This window comes from Coregonus lavaretus, assembly GCF_964263955.1.
Source record: "Coregonus lavaretus genome assembly, chromosome: 6".
Classification (NCBI taxonomy): Eukaryota; Metazoa; Chordata; class Actinopteri; order Salmoniformes; family Salmonidae; genus Coregonus; species Coregonus lavaretus.
The window spans coordinates 24,692,818-24,713,330 of NC_139993.1; the positions used below are offsets into that span (position 1 = coordinate 24,692,818).

Sequence of the window (20,513 nt, forward strand, 5' to 3'; positions counted from 1 at the left end):
TAACAAACATGAAAAAACAGACTATTGAGCAGAAAACGGAAAATAAGAACATTAAAACTTCAAAACACAAGTACATTCTGCATTATACGTACCTGGCTTCCTTCAAATACTAACTTTTGAAGACTTTCTTACCACCAGCACCTGACTACAGATTGCGGTCACCCTGAGCCAGTGAGCTACAACCCTCTCCTTCCACATAGTGTGTCCAAATAGAGGCACATCTTATCAAATTCAAAGCCAGAAAACTGTGCTTTGTAGTTGGTCAAATTGGCCTGTTGAGATAGGTAGTTTTGAGCTCTTTTGGGTTGCTAAGAGTGAGAGAGTTGGCTCTGTGCTGTAGCCAGGTCTGCATTATACTCTTGTATAACTTGGGCCGGAGGGAGGGTCCACAAGACTGAGGAATGGGAGCAGTTGGGGAAAACCTACACCCACTGGGTTCTGTGTTTCTGCATTTGACCTTGGGAAAAGGACACTGTTTCTTTTTTACCATAAACGTTTGCTCAGAGAATCCCATTTCATAGCTTTCCCACTTGTGTACCGGTGGGGAGTAGCCTGCCGCTAACTCTTAAACAATAAAAAAGAACACAGACAGCACCAGCACCGAGACGGACGACTTGTGCTGCTGCATTCATTAAGGTTACTGCTGCTGTACCAACCGTACTGCCATTCTTGCTAACAGTGCAGCCGGAGAAGATAGGAGGTCTTTACGATCAGTGGATGGTCTCAGTCAACAGATATAAGAACTGACTGTTCTGGAACAGATACAGTTTGGAACCTTTTCTGAGTCCAATGTGCTTATTTACTTACGGTTTTACCGGATTTCAGCCTTTCAGTCTCTCTCCATTCTTCCCCGCAATAGATTGTATTTTGCAAACTCTCAGTGTCAAGAACGATTGCTCAGTGCTCAATCTATGTGAAGAGAGAAGCTGTGGAATCTGACAGGGTTTGATCTATGGTGCCACGCAGACCCCTCACACCAGATACACTTAAGACAGGCAAGGGGCACAGCCATGGGGTAAGCCTCGGTTCTCACAAAGCCCAGTGGTGGAGATTATGGACACTAGAACTATGACAGCAACAAAAGATGGAACTCTGGTAATGCTTCACTTTCAGTAGGTCTTTTGAAGCATATTTTGAAAGCCTGTATGAATGCTATATGATATGACATACAGTATGATTAGTCATGTCTGTGGAGATATCGCCACCAGATTCTAAGTCTGTTATGATGTGAACGGAAGCTTAGAGGGAGATGTGGTTTGGGATGTTTTCTAATGCTGGTAGAGGCTTTATAAATTACTGCAAACATGTACATGTACCTCCTTCAATAGCCCTGCTCGCAACACAAGCTGGTCCACAAGTCATTAGTCTGCGGCTAGTCACGAATCAAATTCGCATTCAGTCAGGGAGTGTAAGTACAAGATGCGTGCGTTGTTTTATTTTCACCCTCAATGTCAAATGTCAGAGCGGTATTTGTCATTATTACGGAATTAATCCGACTCCATGCCAAATGGCCGCTTTCCTACAAATATTCCAATATATCTAAAAACATTCAGCAATTACAGTAAGTGGGGGGCTAAACTGCTTGTTTGGCTAAATACAGGGATTTAGAATCTGCCACTTTAATTTGAGCGATAACACTCCTCTGGGTGCTGGCAGCTTCAAGGTATAATCTAAATGTGTAACAAAGCCTGACAATCCAGAGGTCTCCCTATAGCTCATCGGCAAAGCGTGAAATTAATTCAGACGCTATGAAATGGGATTCTTATCTGACATCCTAGGGCCCTTCACTCTCCCCACTGCAAACCTCACGTAACATCCACCCCGGGGTCTGGCCTGTCCCCATTACGGTGCCTCTCGGCTGGGTAACGTTGAGGGAGAGATAAGGGGAGCTCCCGGTCCTTGGTGTGTGGACCCTCCATGGCCGCGTCTGAACGGTTGTCTCATAGGTGTCTCAACCTCGTCTGATTGGGACAGCGTATCCCAGGGGGCCTTGCGTCTGAATGGGGGCCATTGCTGCCCACAGGACCAGTGTAGGAACATTTAACTCACTGGTGCCACATACATTTCTTTGTTTCCTTGCCCAAAATAATTTGACTCAGATACACTTTAATTGATCTTCTTGGAGTCAGATATTACAGATCAGAGATCAAATAAGTGATTTCTTGAAGCTAAGGTGTAGGTGAGGAGTCGGGAGAGAACTCCTTGGCTGTGGGTTTTCACTGGTCCTTAGTGGCAGAGCGGTCCCCATGACAATGGCCCCTGGTCACGCCACACTGACTGAAGACATACTCCACACTCTGAGGACATTTGTACTGTACCAGAGAGAATAGACAGAAAGGAAACAAGGAGAAGATTGCCTTTTGTCTTTCACTTCACTTGGTTGGAAAAGAGGTCCAATCTGCCGAGTAACACAAGGGTAATTTGCAAGCTCAAATCCAGGCTTAACTGTTCTCTGTACTAATTATTTTTTTTCTCCCGTCCTAATGGTCTTTCCCTAACATGTCATTAGTGTTTAAACACATCTGAGTGTGTGAGCAGCGGGCCGAGTCAAGCCGCTGTTAAACAAGGTTTCCTCTTTCCCTCATTATACTGTAGCCTGCAATAGTGTGTGTGTGTGTGTGGCTTATGTATAGCGAGCAATCTCATGCTGCTCCAATGAGGTTTGTGTTTATAATGACAGTGTCTGGCAGTGCCGCACTAAGGTAATTGGATTCTTAGAAGGGGGAGGAGGATGGAGATATGTATGAGGGACAGCAGTCTAGGGCGGCGGTCATGTGTCTCAAAGCAGTCTCCCAGAATCCCTTGGTTTGTTTTAAGGATGAAACTATGTGATGATTGGCTTTGCCTTTTGCGATGGACACAGTACACTCTTTACTTTACTTTATGTACCTCTCCACTCTATTACTGCCAAAGTAGAATACCTTTGTCTTCTAAAAAGCCGGCACTTTAGGGTGTGTGCGTGTGTGTGTGTGTGTGTGCTACACGTCAGACTCTAATAGTACACTCAGTTTTGATGAGGTTTTTGCCACGAGGCAGGGAGTTTCAACTAACTCCACTCTTCACTGCACTGAAGATACTTGCCCTGAGCTAAACATGTCACAAGGAGCTTTATTAACTCTCTGAGCTGTCTGGAAGAGACATATACTCTCTATTGCCGAAATGTATATGTAGCCAAAACACAGACATGTTGTATTAATATTTAACAATTTCACGTATGGAGTCTACTAACCTATTCTTGTCTCTTCTTTTGGGATGATTATAATGGAAGTAGACATCTAAGTTAATGAAGGTTGAGTGGGCTACGTGGCAGGTCACGGGGGTAATGGGGGGGGGGGGGGGTCATTGCTATGGGCTACGGCAGACTGGACCACCTGTGCCAAGCAAACACTTACCTCAAAGGCATCCACAAGATCATGTTTTGTTTTGATGTTTTTGTGTTGTGGTGTGAAACACAGTTTTGATTTGACTGTCTGAGTCCGTAACCTTTCTGACCTCTTTGATGTGAAGCCATTGGCTTTTTCTGACACCTACTTCAGAAGGGATGGCTGGCTGTACACGAGCAGCCATTGGACTAAGAAAAGTGACTGATGTCCCTGGACTCTAACGACAGAGCTCAAGGGGTTGATAAACGGAGACCCTCAGCACAAGCAGAGTGCTGAAATAGACCCCAGGAGATACTTACTCTAGTTAAATGGATAAGGTTTGGAAATGTTATCGCTAAGTGGTGTATGTTGTAGCTGTTGTGGTGGCTGCAGTTGACTTCACATTAGAACCCAGCAAAAATGTGGCAAGCTGCTTCCTGATGTAATGTGAGCCGTATGCTTTAAAAAAAAAAAATATCTAACTCAAAAGTTATTAAATTGACTCAACAAAACAGGAGGAAAGAAACAAAGTAAGCAAGGTGATGTCAAGCCATTCCAAGGAGAGCTTTTGTTCCATTTCAGACAAGGGGGAACATGTGACAGAGACAGCAATGGAAGGACAGACAGAGAGACAGAGACCGACACCGAGACAGAGAGAGAGAGAGAGAGAGAGAGAGAGAGAGAGAGAGAGAGAGAGATAATGGAATGGCTGGAATGGAGTGAATGGAATGGCATCAAACACATGGAAACCATTTATTCTATTCCAGCCATTACTATGAGCCTGTCCTCCACAATTAAGGTGCCACCAGCCACCTGTGACATACATACATACATATACAGGCGAAAATACCCACACACATACTCACACACATACTTGAAGACACAGAGACAGAGATGGAGTTGACTGTGCATATACAGGTAGGGTCATGCCTGGTGTAGCCGTTGATCAAGGATGCAGTGACAGAATCTCAACCCCCCCCCCCCTCCTTGGGGGATAGGAGGGAGTGTTGCATGCAACTGGTGCCCCATAAGTGATTCAGCAGCATTGTCTGCAGAGCTATCCCCACCACAACCAACATAAATGTGAAGTGGTTATCCCAAAGCCCTACACCCCCAACAAGGGGCACGGCTAACAAGTTGCACTGGTAGAAACAGAAAATGTGTTACATTTTAAAAGAGGTCTCCTCCCACCACCATGGCTTTCCGATGGCCAACCCCAGTCAAAGTTCTTCATTGTAAACCCCTTAGGAATCTGACAGAGGACAAAACAGCTCCAATCTATTCTCCAATTAAACATCCATGTACATTAATGAAAGTATAATGGAATTGTGTGGGCTATGATTACATGGATGCTGTATGATTAATACACTCATTTGATCTAGGCTAGGGAATATACATATTTGAGCAATGCTCATTGATCTGTACAATTTATCTATATGAACTTACCACCCTGCATAAATGTCCAAATTGCACAGAGGCTGCCCTGATCCATCCATAATGTAAGCAAATCCAGATACATTGTCTGAGTTCTTCGGAGATAAAGCCTTAAACCTCAACACATAACTAAAATCTAAGTATTTGAATACAGTATGTAACCCCTAAGGAAGTCTGGAGACTTACAGGAGATTGTACATGTAATATCCTAACAGCTCCACATTCCTCAACCAGCATTGAATATTTTATTATTCTGCACCTACTGGGTACCATGATGTCACTTGTGTGGGACTATTTTTAGCAAGCAGTGTTTAAATTATTTAGATGTGTTCCTGGCATCTGGGGAAAAAATGTACAGGTCACTCCTGAATTGATCGGCTGGAATTAATTTGCAAGGTGGGGCCGCTGAGGAGCAGTTAAGGCTTGTGATTGGATAGTTTTGCTGCCTGTCTTCTGATTCCTACACCCACCCGTCTACACCCTCCCTCACCCCTGTCTACAGACGGTTCAGCAGAAAGCCATGGCAGTCACTGGGGAGTTAGACATTTTTTGTGTCTCAGTCACATGGGTTAAAGTGCACTTGCTGTTGACAAAAGAAAACCAAATAAAAACAGAAGTAAAAGGAAGAGAAAGAAACTGCAAAACGTTGTCTGTCCACATTGACCGGTTTGTTTGACAATGTAGGATAAACTGCGTCATAGTTAGCACCATGACATACAGTATAAACCCAGGTTGGAGAATAATCAAATAAAAAGGTAAAAAGCTGTTAAAAGCCATAAACGACTGTGAATACAGTACTCACAACCTTTTGCATTTACAAACATAATCCCTATCCTCCAGAAGAACAGCAAATTGTACAGAGTGTATGTCATGTTCATGAGGCAAACGTAAAGTTATTGTTGTCAGGTTGAAGTCTTTGGGAGAAATCATCATTGGTCAGTCACAAAGCATTAAATCACATTTTCAAAAGATGACCTGCATAGTATTGAATCAAGAAAGACATTACAAAACAGAATCATCTTTGAACCCTGAGTATGGCCTCATAAAACACATTCACAGTTCAAAGGTGATGAGAACTTCGACATCAAGGCAATAACGGAGACGCTTCCTATAATTCCATGGTTCTAGCCTGGAGCCAGGAAGAGAGTTCATGTCCTCACAAAACATCTGCATGATTAAAGGTCCCCCAGAAGACACAAACACATTGTTAACCCCTGCACCACAGAATCCCACCAGCCCGCCCACACCCTACACAGAGGACATGGAGAAGAGAGCAAAAGGGCTACATACTGGCTTGCAAGGTTTTCTGGGATATTTCATTGGTGAAGGCTCCGATGCCTTTGTTGGAAATGGCGGCCAGAGAGAAGTAGTACTCTGTGTTTGCTCGCAGACCCTCAACGACGTATGAGGCAGTGGGGCCGAAAGTTTTGGTCACCTGTTGAACAGAGGGAGTAAGGCATTTTTTTGATGGAAAATAAATATCACTTCAGTTTACTGTACCTTATGTTTGTTCCTTTTTTAACCTTGTTTGCTGACCACCTTTCCTCAGATAGGGTGTTCTAAGAGTACTTAAAGGCTTGGTCAAGAATCTTCCCATAGCCTTAAACAATGGACAACAATATCTTACCTGGCTGCCAAAACTGCCCTCTTTGTACCGGAGCTCAAAGTTGATGATTCCCTCCTTCTCAAAGGCAGGTTCCCAGGTCAACTCGATGCTTGTGTCGGACACACCGCCAACCTGGAACTTTGTTGGCTGTCCGGGGACTACGATAGTCAAAGATAAATTGCATTAGTGACAGTGATCATTGCAGTGAACCCTCTTTCCTTTCTACAGTACAGGATCGTAATGGATCACTTGTGGTATGCATTCATCCCTAGTAAGAGCACACAGACATGTTGATAGGAAAGGTTGAACCCAGAACCCTAACCTCCTTGCAGCACTTTGACATGGATGGGGTCGGAGAAGGGCCCATCGCCCACCGAGGTAAAGGCCAGGACACGGATGGTGTAGGTCTCAGACGCCACCAGGCTCTGGATAGTGGTAATGATGCTATCCTGGACATTATGGATCTGCCATAGGCTCATGAGCTGGGACGGGTCCATGGTGTAGTACACCCGGTACCCTTTGATCTGCCCGTTGGGCTCCTCAGGCTCGTCCCAGCGGACCATCATGGTGTTCTGGGAGATGATCCGGGCCTGGATGTTGCGGGGAGGACTAGCCGGGGCTTGTTCCCCGGTCCGGGTCTCCACCGGCTCACTGGGGGGACCCTGGCCGATCGTGTTGAAGGCCGAAACGCGGATCTCATACTCTGTGTTGGGGTAGAGGCCCCCGATGCTGTATCTCGTGGTGGTGATGCCGTCCATGGTCTCAAACTTGCTGTCGGGAGACTTGGCGCGGTACTGGATGATGTAATAAGACACGGGGTCCGGGTTGCCTGAGTCCCAGGTGATGGTGACGCTGGTGGCCGTGGTCTCAGTCACCATGGGGATGCCTGGGGGCTTGGGCAGGGCTGTGGGGGTCAGGTGGGGAGGGAGGGGTGAAGAGGGACTTTTAGATTACTCAGATGCAGACACAGAATTATCATAAAGATGGCACCTCATAACACATCTCAATGCTGGTTTTGCTCGACCATAGCAGTAGTAGCAGTAGCCTAGAAGAATCCCTGTGCCCCCTCTTACACTTGACTGTGATCTGCGCGACCGCCTCGATGATGCCCAGACTGCTCATGGCCACACATGTGTAGTTGGCAGACTCTCGCACGCTGTTGAGCTCTAGAACGTTCCGGCCCACCGGCATCTCGTCCTCCGGTGTCAGGTCCTCCGAGTTGAGCATCCATTTGACGTAGGGCATGGGCGACCCTACCGCCACGCAGGTGATGTTCACACTGCCACCTGGCATGATCTCGTGACTGGTCGGCGGGATGGAAAAGCGAGGGGGCACGCGCCGGACTGGGAGTGGGAAGGAGGGAGGGAAGAGGTGGAGGGAGGGAGGGAGTCAAAAAGAGAGAGAAAAAGAGGTAATAAGACCGGCCAATGAAAATGAACCTTTCAACGGCATCCGTTACATCTACAGAGATCCACACGGTACATGGCAACTGAATCAACAAAATCTAGTACGTTTTTCTAGTACATACTTTCCAAAGAAACAAAAAAATACTAAACTAACAACAACTGCTTCAACAACAATATAGATTGACATTAAAGCAACGATTCATAGCAACAAGGTTCCATTGACCAAAATTTGACCCATCACAGCACAATTAAAGACACAAAAATCTATTACGAGTTTCTCATCTTTGAAAACTGAACTACTGACAGAATATGCATCTACATCGTGGAGTTAACACCCATGAAGACAGAGTATAATATTTGAGGGAGTACTGTATGACCGATGCCATACAGTAAACAGGAACTTCCTGTCCTCTCAGCCACTCACAGCAAACCAGCAAGTTGGCCATTATAGGCCCTCCCACAGCAAAGGAAGAATAAGGGAAGATCTCAATTGCATACTCCTCTCGTCCTCTCTCCTTGTCTCCTTCTCAAAACCCATTGCATGAGAAAGCCAGAGCTCTCTCCCCTCTGACCTTCTCCATTGGGTTTTGAGAAGGAGACAAGGAGAGAGGAGAGAGGATGCGAGGAGTATGCAATTGAGATCTTCCCTAAGACATTTCTCCCATAGTATTTATTCTATGGATAGAGTGGTTATAGTTCGAGTTGAGGCCTCATGCACCTGATTGATGAACAGGCTCATGCCCTAATGGCACCTGCTAGCTATGGCTAATGATGAGAAACTTTAATCAGATTTTTGTGTTTTAGGGTAGATCCACTGGACAAAGCCTTTTTAAGATCTGACACGGTTCCATTGATAGATGCAACTATCAGTCCCACAGACAGCATGCATAATAGATTGAGGTAAATCAAGGAGTAAATGATAAGTAAAAAAAACAGATATAAAATTTAGATAAAATGCATTGAGGAATATAACTTAAGGGTCGCTAGCATGCCCAGACAAAGACGATTGGAGAGGAAAAGAGAAATATCAGATATAGGATAAAGCGCGCGCAAGGAATAGAGAAAGAGAGAGAGACAAAAAGAGAGAAGGGAGGGGTGGGAGGAGGGAGGGGGGAAACCCACTTCAATGCTATGTAAGCTTTTTTTTTTGCCAATGTGACCTAATGTGACAGTTGGCACATTGTCACATCGCAGTCCTGGCAGAAGTAACACAAAATAAGTATAGAGAGGAACAGGTAGTGTGTTTATAAGAGGACATAAAGAGATAGCTGTAGTAGTTGTAGCTAGAGAGGAACTATCACAGATAGTAAAAGAAGTCAAGAAACAAACCGACAGGAGGTAGAGGAAGAGCTGGAGAAAGGTAGAGTACAATGGACATGTAGGATGGGAGAGAATTGGGTGTAGGTTGAATGGTCAGAGGAAGTTGATCATGGGATTGAGAGAGGGGAGAGGGTTGGGTTGGGTAATAGTTTGGGTTTATGTGAGTATGCATAGTATATCTACATGTGTGTGATGTTCGTGATATGTGTGATGTAATGCTATGTGTATGTGTATGCCTATTTGTGTGTGTGACAGACACACTGTGTATGAGGCTATGGGACTCAGGTCGAGAGGGAGAGAGAGGGAGGGAGATGTGAATACGTAAGGGCTGAGACTCAGACTTAGAGACAGACAGACGGGGAGGACAAGAAGACGGGACACGAGGCAGAACGGAACAGACCCAAGCAGCAAGACAGCAGACTGAAGGGACAGACAGTCAGACAAGACACTGATGGGCACGAGGACGTACTGTACGCAGAGGGAGGGGAGAGGGTAGGGAAGGTAGGAGGGGAGAGGGGCGGAAGTTGGATAGAGTAAGGAGACTGTGATTTTGGCCAAAGTAAACAAAAACATGGCTCAAAGTGGGATCGAGGTCTCGCACACTGGGGCTTCAAATCAGAGATTCAACTGCCCCCCCCCCCATCCCCCGGCTTGTTGCCAACAAAACCAGGGGTGCACAAAGATTAGGGGGGGAAGAAGGGGCATAGAGGAAAAATGGCATTCCAAATACACCGTGTCGATCCAAATGGGATTCATTCGATAGTAGTATCGGATAACCTTGGTTGATTTTCCACGAGGGAGAGCACCATTCAGCTTACAGCACACTCCTTCTAAAATGATTTACCTGTTTGTGTACACTACCGAGTGTGCATATCAATAAAGTAACTCTGGGCTGGGATCTATAATACCTAAACCAAGCTTGTGCACAAAGAGACATCCAAGAAATGTTAATCTCTACTACTCTCTACTAGAATCTGAACTATAGAATCAACCACAATTGATTGGTCACATAATCGTGGAGGCGTATCGCCTTTTACTTTATGTGTAAAATGACTAATAATGCAATTATTCACATGACTTGTTCTGACTGAGTTGAAGATGAATGGTGACCTTCTATGGTCTCCATTGGCCGATAATCATATTATCCTATACACTCACACCACAGCTCTCCCGGAGTACCTTAGAAAATACCTTGAATTCACTGACAATGTCAATTGTTCCACTTACTAGCTCAGAATGTAACAATCCGACCTTGAGGCTCTATTCAGATGAAGTAGCAGTAAGTTAACTTGCGGTTACTACAAATGTGCCTTTAAGATAACATTTTGTAAAATACTTTGTGTTTACTTATAGTAAAATGGTAACTCAATTGCATTATGTCAAAAAGACACCAAATAAAGCGTAACACCTTTGCACATTTTAGGCACATTTTAGACAAAAATAACTATTTCCAAAATGGCCTCCTATTTCCAAAAAATGAAAAGAAAGTAGGCACCATATTCACAAGAAGTGACAATCACAATGCTAGTAAAACGGTGGCATGACATCATTTATTTCATAACAGGTCATGACTGAATCACATCCAACCCTCCATTTATATCAACGGATATAACTTTGTTAATAGGCAGGAGAATGTAGTTTCAACATCTTTCAGATGTTAGAACAATCAGACCTGTCTGAACAATGTCATATCTATTGTCATAACTGTTATGGATTTTTGTCATGATCCCTATCCTGTCCTGTTATGGTAGGTATGATGTCACTCTTATGACAGCCGTTTTGTAGTGTACTTCGAGTAAAGTATTCAACCAAAAAGGCCATAGCCCTATTCTAATCCCTCCCCACAAAGTGCTTATTGAAGAACAAAGGTGAAAGGGCAGCCCATTCCTCACACGGACATGCATGGGTGTGACTATGGCATGAGTGACAGATAACAGTCAGGCATCCTTCCATCCACCAGGTCCAACACAAGAGAACCAGTACAGTCCAACCATGTCACCCAAGCCCATCCAAGCATGCCATTCCCAATCTAGCATGGTGTGGGGACACATACACACAAAATCAAAGAAAGGAAATCCAACTTAAAATCCACAAAACCACTCAGTCTTAATAGCATATACAATATCACAGTATGCACGTGTGTTCCTCAAGGCTCTGTATCAAGACCATTGGATGTTTTGGAACTTGTGTTTTGGGGGGGCTTCAAGGCAAATAGAGGACTTACGGCCACTTTTGTATTAGACATACATAGATCAAATTCCAAACACTTGAATATCAAATATGTCTATTCTTAAGGGAAGTCCAATCAGGTTGACATTGTATGGACATTCGAATAAGAAAATACCAGTTTTGATTTTGATGGTGCTGTTCTCTCCCTTGGGGCGAGGGTCAGCCAATGGACCGGGAGCATTGGTGGTTGAGTGAATGAGGTTTTAACAGAGGAAGATGATCTAACCTTTCACCTTTGGCTACATGCACTTCTAAGGCCCTACTGTTACATTTTCTTTAATATAAGTCTCCCCCCTGGAAAAATGTAAACCAACCATTAAAGTCTTTAAAGCATGCGTCAGGAACGATCATCTAACTTCTAACCCTATGCGTTTATGTAGCTTTTGATATATTCTACCTTCAGAATGTCTCCAGAATATCTGTTTAAACAGAGCATCATTAGTTGATGGTCAGACAATAAACACAGCTTCGTTATATCCTATTCATCTTGAGATTGGTAGGCTGATGGTGGCAGAGGAATTGGGAGCTGGGCCCCTCAGAATGCTGTTACAGGTCGACATTCGTATCTCTAGCCAATGCCTCACCCCGCTACCATTACCTTGATATAGTACTGTATTCGAAATGAGTAAGGGATAGAGTGGAGTGCATGTCTTTTTCATGCACCTGGCTCTGTAAGCTCTCCCGAGCAGACAAGAGTGTTTGATGTGGTGACTGCTGCTCTTTCTCTGCGATGCTACCCTTTAGAAATGCAAATCCAGCGAAAAAAGAATCCCAATTGCATTGACACATCTCCTCATTCACAAAGACCAGGAGCCCAACCGGACCATATAGAATAGAGAGAATAATAGAACACTCATTTTGACTCTGTAACACATATATAATCCTATTTCAAGCCCCAATGTGGAGAGAAAGACAAGGTTTTACAGTGGACGAAGGTGAAGTAGCAGTCAAGAGAGAACGCCAGAGTACTGCGCTAACTCTAAGTGGGCAGTACGTGGAAGGAGTTCAGTGCCAAAACGGAGGTCAGAAGAAGGCGGACATTATCGGCCATTTTGGTGAGGCAGTCTGTCCTGCCCCAAAATGAAGGGGTAAGCCAAAATAATGTGCAGCCTTTAGTGTCACCTTGAAGCTGAGATTACACCCTCTTGGTGCCTGAGGACACAGGCATGATATGGAGATCCTTTAGTTACACTCGTGGAGTGAGGCCGAGCACATTTACATAGAAACCACAGGGGCCGCCCATATTAACACAGCTTGGCTGTGGCAATGCTAAATAGTCTCTATGGGTGGCTCATCAAAAGGTATACTGATAGAAATCCTGGATGGATATCTGATAATAGCAAACACTTTTCCATCGTCTTACAGGTAGAAGACAAGCAGCCAAATTATACTGCAAATATGTCTCAGCTTGGTGGTGAATTAGTCAGATTGGAAAAATTATATACATTTGGTCCAGATTGAGAGTAAATTGATCCCTGTTTTGTGTCAAAAAATATGCATTTCTTAATTCATACAGGGCTCCAAGGATACAGATATGTGTGGTTTTGAGGGGCGGTCATCTCCAGGACTCCTTCAAACAAACATCTACTTAGAAATGGCTGGCTTCCACTTTGGCCAGTGAGAAAATAAGGTGTAATCTAGCTTTCTTTCCCAACAGTTACACACAAATGCACAGCAGGACATGCAAGCACATTCAAAACAAGGCAGGCATCATAGTAAAGGTGGAAACATTCACATGCAGCCATTACAGCACAGTCTTCCTGCATCATTGACAATGTGGATTAAGTTTTTATTATATTTCTCCAGACACTAATTACAGACCTACTACATTAATATATATATAGATATCAATATAGGTCTGCAAAAATAGATAACGAAATGTAATCGTTGCCTACGCCTTCTGGGCTCACTTGTTAGGTTTCCTTTGGTGGGATCATGTCATGTTTTGAGGACCCTATTGTGAGAGGACAACAATGGGGGAATATTGGTACAATTGCTAATAGAGTGTCTTTTTATCATTAATTGGTGCAAGGTACAGTGGGAGCCGACAAACCCCTCATTTGTGTCGGCGACGAGTGAGGGCTCGAAAGAGATGATTAGGTACATTTGCCTAATGAACTGTCTCGCTGAACGGCGTTAAGACGGAGGATTTCAAAGGGAGTATTGGCTTAGTTGAGTCTAAAGAGAGACGGGCAAGGAGAAAGGAGACACAAAAGAGACCACACATGTTGAGAGCCTAGCAGCAGCACAGCAGTGTGTGGGTCGACTATTGTGAAATGTCATTAACCCTCAACTGCAACTTGGTGGTTCCACTGCCCATATTGGTGTTAGGTTGAGGGGAGGGTTATGTTACAGTATGTCATTAGGGACCAGGTCCATGGGTGAATACATGGGCAAATACAACTACAAAACTAAGAACTAACTCCAATAACCAAGTCCTGGGAGACATGGCAGGGGCGATGTATTCCATTATTTAATCTTCCCCTTTTGCATTGGCGAGGATACAGGCAGAGGGGTGAACCTGTGTCTCTCTTAGGCAGCCTACGTGCTCGGCCCGCATGGGCACACATGCCCGGGGGAGAGTGCAGCTCTCCACTCTGCGTCAATTATTAAAGGGACTATTTTGTCGCAGTTGGAATGCAACACGGCTCTGGACATGCTTTCGCAGACCCAGCAGGGCCACTTTACAGATATACCGAGCTCGTATTCTTGGACCTAATCCTCAGGCGATCCATAGATAGAGATAAAATATCATAGCTCTCAGAGGAGTTAGATACGGGAAGTCGTGAGCAAGTATGCAATCTCTTCTGCCTGAATGAGTGATATGCCTGATAGAACAAACTTGTAGAACCTCATGTAATTCCGTCGCCCAACAACCAGGCTTTGGCCCAAAATCTATGTAATGTATTCATAAGCGATCTGGAGCTGTGCAAGTTTACTGCAGTGGGTGACATGAGATTTAATACAGATCTGGCTCCAATTCAGCTTAATATCTGCTGCTCCAAAACTAGCACACACCAACAGTAACACATTATGCTGAAAACTCCTTCGAAAGCTGATGGGAAGCTAGATTCAAGACACTCAATTTAGAAGCAGTGAACGAACGGCGCTCGCATTGGTCTGCAATTAATTTGGCGCCCTCTCCTCACCATTAGACCAGGATTATAAAGCAAACGCATCAAGAAACAAACCGCTCCGTATTTGTTTTTGTCCAATTTGAGAACCTTCATTACCCACCTTGCATCAAACTGAAAATTAATTCAGACATGCAATGTCGAAAAGGCGACTGAATTAATAATAAAGCTGAGTTTGATTGAGTCTGCCGACTGCTGAAGGACAATGACAGTCAGGCAACTAACCAATCGTGTCTGATTGCCGCCATTGGAAAATAAAAAACACCTCTGCACCCGTGCAGGTGTCATTATATTGATATTGATCTTCATGATACTATAAAATGCAAAATCTCCACTTAACCCAATCTAGCCCAATCAGGTTAGATGTTTTGTAATGGATTGCTATAAACACGATGACAGGAACACTGGCTGTATACACACATATTATTTTATCTAACATTAACATTCATGTAGGGACTCAAGAAGCAGCAGCTTTACTGAAGAAAAAACTAACGACCACAAACAAAAGAACCACAAATAACACATACTTTTTAAGGAAAGGAAAGTTCAAAAACAGAACAAAACAAAGGAACAAACACGACACAAACACCACAACACAAAAGGACTAACTAAAAGAAGAAGCCAACTAAGGTCTCAATTAGGTAAACAGTGGGTGGGTAACAGAAGAAGTAGAGAGAAACAAATTGACAAAAAACACAGGAAATAATGCAGAAAGAAAAGAAAACGCCCAAAGGAATTCTGTTCAGGCATGCAAGCGTAGTTACATTCTCCCATCATGCATCAGGCCCTGTTATTTCCAAGTGCTGGGTTTCCATGACAACAAGTGCAAGAAAGCTTTCAGAGCAGAAGCAATACCAAAGGATGCAAACGAGAAAAGGCCCCACAATGCAAACTTAAAATTAAGGAAACAAAACCCGAACTAAGCGGGTTTCCTTTAATCATTTCTTCTTTTGAATAAAGAATAAAGAAAATTGTCCTTCATAAGTATTTAGCAGTTTTGATACAAATTGTTTAGGATTTCATCAAATTAGTAATGAATCGAGCTTTGTAATAGATAAATATAGTAAAAATTTTCAACATGTTTTTTTATGTGGGTAAAAAAAGTAAAAAAGAAAAAACACACCAACCTTCTCGAAGCTCTGAGGGATGTAAAGGGGTTGATGCAGAACACAATGACATGAGGAGAAGAGAAAAATAGGGGAAACACAGAGAGAGTAAAAAAGGCCACCTCAAGGCGTTTAGCTGCAGCTACATTTCTATTTTTTTGTTTTTCCTCGGCTCTCTGTCTCTGCTATCAGTGACATCTGTCTTTAAGAAACTTGCCTGGCCCCTTAAATAAGCTTTAACCCAAAACAATCAGATTCACCCCAGTGGCCACACTGTCGTCTGTTAGGAAAAATGGGCCGCCACTGGAGTCAAATCAAGCGTATCATCATTATCAAAATTCACAAGCTCCTTAGCCACCTAGAGAGCTCCCATGGTGGCCGAATTTGCTTTCATTAGAGAACGAAACAAAATAAAGAGAAAATAAAGAAACAACCCGAAGTAAAAAAGAAAATAACCAATAGAAGGACACAGTTTGTGCTCAAATTAGCAGCTACAGTATTAAGATATTTACTTCAACCAGGTGGTTATGAGCAAGCCAAAAGGTGACATTTTGACAATGGCTTGATTTTTGGATAGTCTGTGGCTACAGTGTTATAATCAAGTACAGTATACTACTGTAGGGTAATGTTGATTTGAGGTTTGATCCCTACTGGAGCTGCTAATTTTAAGTGCAATTTGATTTGTGAACAAAACATACTAGTCAACATCAAATATTAGAATTGATTGACAAATTAAAACCAAAAAGAGACAATTTACACAATCTAGGCATAACGTGTGCCACGTGATACAGATCTTCTGTAGAGACCATCCTTAAAGGTGTTGTTGCTTCTGGGGATTGCACCAATTACTGGAACTAAGCTTGGTCTGAGGATATTGTATATATTTTGACTATAGAACTCTTTGCATTCAGATTCTAAGATTACAAAATGTTGCCAATAGTTTTTTGTTTATTACATCAGTGGAGCTCTTGCTGTGGGTATTTTATTCTGCCACACAGGACATAAGCATGGTGGTTAACTGCTTGACTCAGAGTGCCACAGCATCACAGAGACTGTATGAGAACTTGAGACGGACCTCTACTATAGGAAAGGTATTATTGCATTAGCATTTTTAACTCCCTGGTAAGCGGCTCCTTCCGAGGGCATTATAATAACAACAATAATGAAAAGGCAGCTCCCTGACCCATTTTATAATGTAAGAGCAGTGAATTATTTAGTGGGAACAAAGTTATTTGGTACACAGCGGGTACAAACTGAGCAGATATGTGAGGCATCTTTTTTAATATGCACAAACTAAATAATACATGCCTAAAAATGCATCTGCCTCAATTTATTAAAGCTGTCTCACAAGGGATTCATTAACGTTTAGCATTAGTGGTAGGGAGTAACTTGTGTCTTCATTGCCTGTTTTGTAAGAAAATAAGAGTAATGTTTACTCAGACTGATTGTTCTTCATATCTTCACGATTTCAGAATATAGCACCATATTACATATTTTAAGACAAAACCCCAAAATAGTAATGTTGGAATACTAGCAATGGATGAAAGAAGAACAAGTACAGAACAAGTACATTGTTTCTACTTGTTTCTACTATAGTGATGCTGTAGGCATTGCCTTTGTTCATTGTACAGCAGTTCAAACCTTTTTTCCCAATCTGAAAGGAAGACTGGGGTTCAAAATTTTGATTGGTTTGCACTAGGCTTTGCCACCCAATCAAAATCAGACTTACCGTCATATTCCTGTGCCTTAAAATCGAATCAGAAACATTCCTTGGACACTCACTTTAAGACCATTAACTTAGAGAATGACATGGGCATTTTACAGTAAACAGATTTAAAAGCCTACTACAACTATCTCTCACTTACTTGAATAATTACTGACCACATACTTTGTCATCATAAAAGCATACATTTTGTATATCTACTTCTTTAGGGTAGGTGGGGCTTTTAGAAAGGGAGCATATTAAGACTAAAAGACACCAATTTGAATGTAGCATTATAACAGGGAGGAAGGTTAGTTGGTGGAATACAGTTCAACACTCTCCACCAGCACTGCAAGTTAAATTAACATTTATGAGGAACAATACTGGTATCAATGCCACAAGGATTATCTAAATAAATATGATTTTTCTTGCAAATACTGTATGATACACAATAGTGCCCTATTCGAAGTTAAGGAATTGTATTGTTCCCCTTGGTCACGATTACTTAAAATTTTACTTCCTAGTGCATTTAGACTGAGCTGCCCTCTGGCAGTCATTTCCGTCAAAGGAGTAGAAGGTGTTCTGGCCTCCGGCGCCTTGTTGCACCCTACCTCGCACATATAGGTTAGCAGGGGATGAGTAGCGCACGCCTTCCACGTTAGACGCCACGCACTCGTACTTCCCCTGGTCCGTCTCCTCGCTGTTCTCAATCTGCAGGGCACCTGGGAAGACAACACCCGACAAAGACAAAGAGAGAGATAGAGAGAAAGAGAGAGAGAAAATTATTACTAATTCCATAATGGAGAGTCAAAAACCTTTTTAATGAAAAGTATCCCCCATAAATTTCTCAAGACCGTTTCGTTGAAAATGGTTCTCTCCTTAACACTAATGCATACTGCCTTCCACTAGCCTCGCTAACCCACGAAAAATGAAATAATTAAATTGGTGAACTGAATAAGTCAAACTAAATTAGCTGTTAAATGTGTATGGAAAGGATTCTTGTACATGTTTTTCTACTCAAACACCCATGAGTGCCAGTGGCATGATAGACAAGATGTAGGCGCTGAGAGGTTACGATTGAATGGGGATGGACAGATCACCCTTCACATAGCACTCACTGAGGGAGTGTGTGTGTGTGTGTGTGTGTGTGTGTGTGTGTGTGTGTGTGTGTGTGTGTGTGTGTGTGTGTGTGTGTGTGTGTGTGTGTGTGTGTGTGTGTGAGTGAGTGAGTGAGTGTGTGAGTGTGTGAGTGTGTGTGTGTGTGGGGGGGGGGGGGGGGGGACGACGACGACGACTCCATATGCAAGTCTCAATATGGGTTTCAGACGAGTAATACCAGCACTAGCTAACAAAGTAAACAGTGTGGAGAATGAAGTAGATCGAAGACGGGAGGTGAAACAATGGGTGTCAGATCATTCCTCGTTAACGCTCGATGATGGCTGCTCCTGATGATATCATTAGGACTTCGGTCTGGCTCGGCCTGCTGACAGATTGCCGTCCCTGCCTCCCTGACAAACAGCACCGCCACTCGTTAGCGTTTAACCAAGGCACATCAATACGCCACTGTGCCTGTGCTCCTTTGTCAGATTCACCACCACTTCGAAAAATACGTAATTCAGATATACCACTGCAGAAAGCTAACATGTTAAGGTCCCCCTAACACTCAGGTCTAAATAGGTCCCTATAATTAAGCAATAAGTCCCGAGGCGGTGTGGTATCTCGACAATATACCACGGCTAAGGGCTGTTCTTAGGCAATGCGGAGTGCCTGGATACAGCGCTTAGCCCTGGTATATTGGCCATATACCAAAAACCCCTGAGGTGCCTTATTGCTATTATAAACTGGTTACCAAAGTAATTAGAGCAGAAAAATACATGTTTTGTCATACCCGTGGTATACTGTCTGATATACCATGGCTGTCAGCCAATCAGCATTCAGGGCTCGAACCACCAAGTTTATAATGAACCATATACAGTGCATTCGGAAAGTATTCAGACCCCTTCACTTTTTCCTAATTTGTTACGTTACAGCCTTATTCTAAAATGGATTGAAAAAAACGTTTTCCTCATCAATCTACACATACCACATAATGACAAAGCGAAAACAATACCTTATTTACATAAATACTCAGACACTTTGCTATGAGACTCGAAATTGAGCTCAGGTGCATCCTGTTTCCATTAATCAACCTTGAGATGTTTCTACAACTTGATTGGAGTCCACCTGTGGTAAATTCAATTAATTGGACATGATTTGGAAAGGCACACACCTGTCAATATAAGGTCCCACAGTTGACAGTACATGTCAGAGCAAAAACCAAGCCATGAGGTCTAAGGAAGGTACAGATCTGGGGAAGGGTACCAAAACATTTCTGCAGCATTGAAGGTCCCCAAGAACACAGTGGCCTCCATCATTCTTAAATGGAAGAAGTTTGGAACCACCAAGACTCTTCCTAGAGCTGGCCGCCCGGCCAAACTGAGCAATCTGGGGAGAAGGGCCTTGATCCGGGAGGTGACCATGAACCCGATGGTCACTCTGACAGAGCTCCAGAGTTCCTCTGTGGAGACGGGAGAACCTTCCAGAAGGACAACCATCTCTGTAGCACCCCACCAATCAGGCCTTTATGGTATAGTGGCCAGACGGAAGCCACTCCTCAGTAAAAGGCACATGACAGCCCGCTTGGAGTTTGCCAAAAGGCACCTGAACGACTCTCAGACCATGAGAAACAAGATTCTTTGGCCTGAATGCAAAGCGTCACGTCTGGAGGAAACCTGGCACAATCCCTACGGTGAAGCATAGTGGTGGCAGCATCATGCTGTGGGGATGTTTTTCAGCGGCAGGGACTGGGAGACTAGTCAGGATCAAGGGAAAGATTAACGGAGCAAAGTACAGAGATTTCCTTGATGAAAACCTGTCTCTGAATGTCCTTGAGTGGCCCAGCCAGAGCCCGGACTTGAACCCGATCGAACATCTCTGGAGAGACCTGAAAATAGCTGTGCAGCGATGCTCCCCATCCAACCTGATAGAGCTTGTGAGGATCTGCAGAGAAGTATGGGATAAACTCCCCAAATACAGGTGTGCCAAACTAGCGTCATACCCAAGAAGATTCGAGGCTGTAATCGCTGCCAAAGGTGCTTCAACAAAGTACTAAGTAAAGGGTCTGAATACTTATGTAAATGTGATATCTCAGTTTTTCATTTTTTATAAATTAGCC

The 20,513-nt window shown here is 43.5% G+C and overlaps 1 protein-coding gene across 1 annotated transcript in view; it reads right to left on the bottom strand.

Annotated features, from left to right (window-relative positions):
• The window catches only part of ptprsa (protein tyrosine phosphatase receptor type Sa), a 207,959-nt gene that overhangs the window by 62,145 nt on the left and 125,301 nt on the right, over window positions 1-20,513 (bottom strand). Inside the window, exons 7-11 of the mRNA XM_084163819.1 lie at window positions 17,911-18,021; window positions 7,476-7,745; window positions 6,725-7,306; window positions 6,424-6,560; window positions 6,087-6,231 (exon numbers count right to left, since the gene is read on the bottom strand). Of these exons, the coding sequence (XP_084019945.1) occupies window positions 6,087-6,231; window positions 6,424-6,560; window positions 6,725-7,306; window positions 7,476-7,745; window positions 17,911-18,021 (1,245 nt within the window). The remainder of the gene's footprint in view (window positions 1-6,086; window positions 6,232-6,423; window positions 6,561-6,724; window positions 7,307-7,475; window positions 7,746-17,910; window positions 18,022-20,513) is intronic.